The following is a 2,497-nucleotide window of genomic DNA, read 5'->3' as shown; positions in this document are numbered from 1 at the left end:
AGTATAAAATTTGTTCACATTTGTCCTGAAAATTGACATACGGATTGATTAGGCCATGATAAACATATTTGTTCTCCATAATTACCTTTATGAAACCACTCGTTAAACCATAAAGTTGATGCTTTTGTGAAGCGGGTGGAAGTTTGAAAAAAATCTATTAAATTATCTTCTTTTTTCAAGCGCACCACATCAAAGTATCGCTAAGAATAAACACAAAAAAATCTTATGTATTACAAAGGTGTGCACGTGCTTAATAAAACAGCTATTTAATATACACTTGACGCATGATAGAATTCTGGTTATGCTTAACCATGGTCGTATCATTCATCTTTGTTACAAACACAATACCAAAAAAATGAATACCGATCTCACTTTTATGTTCTAAGATGGCCACTGCTGAAATGAATTATATGTCGTTGCGTTCCGCCAATCAAGCTCGAGAAGCCGAAGAGACGAAGGCCGACCAGCGAAGAAAAAATGTGATTATTCTTATGCATGACTACCTGAGAAACTCCGGATTCACCAGTACCGCTTCATCTCTGGCTTCGGAAACTAACTTGCCCCTGGATACCTTTGAAGTTGCCGACAATGTTGATCTGGAGACAATTCTACAAGAATACGAGTCGTATTATTTTGTGAAATTCCAACGACACCCAAGAATCATTCGGAAAAATGGTGCAAACCAATCTGATGATAAAAGTTCAGCGCACAAAAGACCAACCCCAAAACGATCCTACACAACTAATCAAAGTTCTTTACCTAAAATAGATCAAAATAGACCTTCTACGGGGGGAGCTACTGGACAATCAAGCAATGGACCTCAAAGTTCAAACGCAACTCCTCAGAAAACTTTATCCGAAAAGAAAACTTCGGCCGGGACAATAAAACGAAGCAGTCCAAAAGACGACACGAAAAGCAACACTTCAGATTCAAGTTCAACTGCAAATAGTGTTAACAATTTTTCAGGGCTAAGCGTTCAAGGCGTCACAGCTAAAAACGAACCGCAAACGGGTCGCGCAAAAGCGGGTCAAATAATCGATTACCGAGCCCTGTTAAAAGATGCCATTTTTGGAGATGGTCAACACGAGAATCCAAATCCGAATGGTGCGAATAAAAATTTTTTCACAGATGTCATGACAAAAAAGACCAGTGCTGATTACGAAGACAAATTTTTGAAACCAGTCGGCGCATTAGCGGGTTACAATTCCGAAATGCGAGAACTCGCAGTCTCAATAAGCAAAGATATTTATCTTGAAAGTACAAACGTTAAATTTGACGATATAATAGGCTTGGACAACGCCAAAAAGCTTGTAAAGGAAGCTGTGGTTTATCCGATAAAGTATCCCGAACTGTTCCAAGGAATTTTGTCTCCTTGGAAGGGTTTGCTTCTCTATGGGCCCCCGGGTACGGGTAAAACATTGCTGGCCAAAGCGGTCGCCAGCGAGTGCAATACGACCTTTTTCAACATTTCTGCTTCGAGTATTGTCAGTAAATGGCGCGGGGACTCCGAAAAACTGGTTAGGGTGCTATTTGATCTGGCCAGGTTCCACGCGCCGAGTACCATCTTCGTTGATGAATTGGAGAGTTTGATCAGCCAGCGAGGCGAGGGTTTTGGAACCGAACACGAAGGAAGTCGACGAATGAAAACCGAGCTTTTGGTCCAGATGGATGGGCTCGCACGTTCGGATGATCTCGTTTTTCTTCTCGCTGCTTCGAACTTACCCTGGATGTTGGACCATGCAATGCTACGCAGGCTTGAAAAAAGAATCCTAGTTGACCTGCCCATAGCAGAAGCCAGAGATTCAATGTTCCAGAAGTTCTTGCCGACGCTACTGAATGACCGAGCCAGTCACAGTTGTCTGAAATTACACACAAATCTAGACTACCAAGAACTAGCCGAAAAATCAGAAGGTTATTCAGGTTCAGATATAAGGCTTGTGTGTAAAGAGGCTGCAATGGATAAAGTCCGGGATATTTTTGACGTGCTTGAAAACTGCCAATCAGCCAAAGATCTTCCACAAACCTTGAGTTTGAAAACGATAACCACTGAAGATGTTTTGCAAGCACTCGAGAAAACCAAACCCTCGGCCAAAGGCTTGAAAAGCAAATACGATGCCTGGGAGACTCAGTTCCAATCTATTTAATCTAAATTTTTGAATTGAATATTTGCTGCTTTCTAATTATGATTTCCCGATTGATTATGTATCTACATGAGCTTTAAATTTATTGCAAAAAAAACTGCCTTTTCATAAAAAAAATGTTAGTTATCTTATCTGTTTTTATTTTAAAACGCTGAAAACTTAAATTATATCAAGATTTGATATAATCTCATTGCAAAAAAGCCGGTGCTGTTCGCATTATCTTATGTTTGATATGGGGCCTAAAAAATTCTGATGTTCAAGCTTTTTTCACGATTCGAGCTGCATTATTAAATATTGAGAAAATTTTCAGTTTTGAGAATAACAATCTCAAGTTTTTGATTTTCGGGCTGAGAAGC

General features: G+C 39.8%; 1 protein-coding gene across 1 annotated transcript; it reads left to right on the top strand.

Moving 5' to 3' along the window:
* Window positions 1-239: 239 nt before the first annotated feature.
* On the top strand, window positions 240-2,237 carry LOC134841418 (katanin p60 ATPase-containing subunit A-like 2). The gene has a single exon (XM_063857392.1). The coding sequence runs from the start codon at window positions 387-389 to the stop codon at window positions 2,142-2,144; it is 1,758 nt and encodes a 585-aa protein (XP_063713462.1). The 5' UTR covers window positions 240-386; the 3' UTR covers window positions 2,145-2,237.
* Window positions 2,238-2,497: the final 260 nt, after the last annotated feature.

This window comes from Symsagittifera roscoffensis, chromosome 3, assembly GCF_963678635.1.
Source record: "Symsagittifera roscoffensis chromosome 3, txSymRosc1.1, whole genome shotgun sequence".
Lineage (NCBI taxonomy): Eukaryota > Metazoa > Xenacoelomorpha > Acoela > Convolutidae > Symsagittifera > Symsagittifera roscoffensis.
The sequence above is the reverse complement of the archived record's forward strand: the minus strand, read 5'-3'. Positions and strand labels throughout refer to the sequence as shown.

Excerpts from the sequence above, each read along its gene's own strand:
- LOC134841418 (XM_063857392.1), top strand. The coding sequence starts at position 387 with ATGGCCACTGCTGAAATGAATTATATGTCGTTGCGTTCCGCCAATCAA.